The sequence below is a fragment of the Octopus bimaculoides genome, chromosome 30 (assembly GCF_001194135.2).
Source record: "Octopus bimaculoides isolate UCB-OBI-ISO-001 chromosome 30, ASM119413v2, whole genome shotgun sequence".
NCBI classification, from domain to species: domain Eukaryota; kingdom Metazoa; phylum Mollusca; class Cephalopoda; order Octopoda; family Octopodidae; genus Octopus; species Octopus bimaculoides.
Genome location: NC_069010.1, coordinates 4465519 through 4468626, shown reverse-complemented (window position 1 = coordinate 4468626; position 3108 = coordinate 4465519). Strand labels below are relative to the sequence as shown.

The window sequence follows — 3108 nt, the reverse complement described above, 5'->3', positions numbered from 1 at the left end:
TTCCGCTTCGTTCTAGCAGTAATCAGCGTCCCTACCCTAACTGCAATCTTTGGTTTGCTGTGGTTGTGGGACAAGAAGAAGAAGAAAAGACTTCCAAGAAAGGATTCGACAGATGAGGGCTTGTCCCAGCACGATGACCTCCAGGCCAGTAATGAGGGTGATTTGAACCAGGAAACTCTCGTGCACGACAAACATAACAATGAAGAAGGCGAAGACAGTGTTACTTCACTCCATAACTACAAAGAAATCTTAATAAAAGCATCCAACTCTCTGACAACTTCTTCATATCAGAGTTCCAAATTGAAATCCAAGGAAATCCGACAGCTGAATGGTCGAAGAGATGTTTCCCCTGGACAACATGTCGACACCTGCATAGCGGCAACTGTCGACGACACAGCCTTATGTTACCAGCTGCCTGGCAAACACTATGATCTCGAAGATACCTTGCCTGACAACGATGACATTGGTAATATCGGCGTTGCAGGCGGCAGCAAAATCACAGATCGGAATCCTACGGATGTTGCTTATGGACAGCATTTGTCTAGCGGACACTTGCTCCAAAGTGACGGTCCTGGCGACGCTGTGGTGGAATCTGATACGGCTGCGATACTTGCAATGCTGCACAGTGGCGCTGGCGTCAATCAGAAATGCACAAATAGAGGGGATGAAGCCAAAGGTTTGGAGCCGACATTATTAGTTTCGTCTTGTGTGGAGGAAGCTGCAGAATCCTTTCTAGATAAGAACCATGAGGAGGAGGAGGAGGAGGAGGAGAAAGAGATGGTTTCCAGTAGCAGCCACAGTTGCCATGGAGTTGTTGGTGAAGAGTCTCATAGTGAAAATAAAACCAAAGATGAGGATGAGAAGGTGGAGGGGCAGGGATGCGAGTTGGGTCGACAGGAGGCCTCGTATGTGTCGGCGTCAAAATTAGACAGCCTTAGCACCGCTGCTGATGCTGCAGCGGGGGCTGGGGACATATGGGTCACCTTCGATGAAGTCCACAGTGGAGGCAAACAACAGGACTCTGAACTGAGTGGAACGCAGGGCCTGTCAGGCAGCTCAGGGTATGATAGAAATACAAGCGATCATAATGATGATGATGGTGATTATGATGGTGATGACGATGACCTTCTGGGGTCAGACGTACAGGTCAATGCTGTGGATAACTTTCAACGGGTTACCAGCAACTCTGCTGAGTTCATGGGTGACTCTTCCATTGTGCAGATTGGCGACATCATCGTTGACTCTCCAGCGCAGCTCACCGAGGTTGGCGAGAACTTGTGTCAGCACGGAGACAAGATGAACGTGGATTCGTACTCTCAGGTGAAGTCCATGGACGCCATATCTGTGGTGTTCGCATCGAATTCCCTAAATGACAGCAAACTGAAAAAGGAGCTCGAGAGCCTTCGAGGATCCACAGAGCCGACGCAAACAAGCACCCCAAAGCGAGAGACGACGGACAATTTGCTTCTAAGCGCTAAAGAACTGTTTCACGAAACAAAATCTATCACTCCCCCGGAGACAGAGTCCGAAAAAGACATCTTAACGGAGAGCATGGAGAGCGATCCGGTCGCTGGAGACGATGACAGTCGGGACATATCAATGTCCGAAGGTGCCCAATCGGATGGCAGTGGCGAGGTCTACCTGTCAAGTTTATCGCAGACACCGACCTTACGTCGACAAAGGACAGACGACACAGCAGCCGAGAATTCTGTGACTAAATCTTCAAGCAGTACTTCATATGCGTCTCCTCTGGTAAATTCCATGCCATTTGAAGCTGAAACAGTCCAGTGCCAATCTGAAGAATCCGGGGCTGGGGGTGATTTGAAAGGACCTGGAAGCAATGGTACGAATCACTTAAAATCTGTGGATTCATCCAAGAATGAATGTCCGACCTCAGAAAGCCTTCTTCTGACAAGCGCAACAGAAACTGCCAGCAAAAATCCTCAGGAGGGTGGTACATCGGTCGAGCTTTGTGGCAGACACATTGGTGCTGTTGACAGCTTGTCGTTTGGCAGTTCCGATCAGAATATGGACGAAGTCACACACGAGCAGCAGCAGCAGCTTCAGAGCGGCAATGACAATGACGGCAAGAGTGGCCACGGCGACATTGACAGCAAGGGTGGCCATGACGAAACGTTGAGCAACACCAACGGTGCCGCTGTGGTGAGCAACATTAGCAGTGTCGGTGAGGAAGCCCCCCCCGATGCAGCCCATTCTGGGACTACATTACCAGAAGAAGAAGAAGAAGAAGAAGAAGAAGGGGTGATGGTACAAAGCAACCTTGTAGATAATACTGCGAACTGTGATGTAACTGACCACTGTGTACCTCAAGATGGCAGCAAAACCAACCTAACTGGTTCCAGTAGCAAATTGGAGTACAGCGCTGCTACTTTTGTGCCTCCTGATTCGAATTTCCAGTCGAATCCTTCGCCAAGCTGTGATTTTACTAATGTTGTAAGTAAATAATTTTTTTTCTCTGTTGCTGCTATTTCTAGCTCATTCTTTGTCTTAACCCTTTAGTGTTCACATTATTCTGCCATAATTAATCCACATTTTTATCCACATTGTTTTGAACTAATCATGCATTATCTTGTAGCTATGAGATTTTGATGAGGTAGCTGTTAATCTTTAAAATGTTATTTGTAGGTTTGGTGTGAAAGACTAGATCTGGTCAGTTTGAACATAAAACAGGCAGAATACTTTTGGCCGGATATGGCCGGTTTAAATGCTAAAGGGTTAAAGTGCTTTCATCTCTCTCTCCGTCTCCCAGATAATCCACCCCATCCACTCTATATTTTTATTGTCTTTAACTGAGCAATGATGATGATGATGATAATCTTTTCAGAGTGGCTGTGTGGTAAGTAGCTTGCTTACCAACCACATGGTCCCGGGTTCAGTCCCACCGCGTGGCATCTTGGGCAAGTGTCTTCTACTATAGCCTCGGGCCGACCAAAGCCTTGTGAGTGGATTTGGTAGACGGAAACTGAAAGAGCCTGTTGTATATATCATCATCATCATCGTTTAACGTCCGCTTTCCATGCTAGCATGGGTTGGACGATTTGACTGAGGACTGGTGCAACCGGATGGCTACACCAGGCTCCAATATAT

General features: G+C 47.5%; 1 protein-coding gene across 1 annotated transcript in view; it reads left to right on the top strand.

Moving 5' to 3' along the window:
- The first annotated feature begins 6 nt into the window (after positions 1-6).
- LOC106876306 (uncharacterized) overlaps positions 7-3108 on the top strand; it is a 24566-nt gene continuing 21464 nt past the window's right edge. The window contains exon 1 of the mRNA XM_052978087.1: positions 7-2454. Coding sequence (XP_052834047.1) covers positions 616-2454 — 1839 coding nt within the window. The 5' untranslated portion in view covers positions 7-615. The remainder of the gene's footprint in view (positions 2455-3108) is intronic.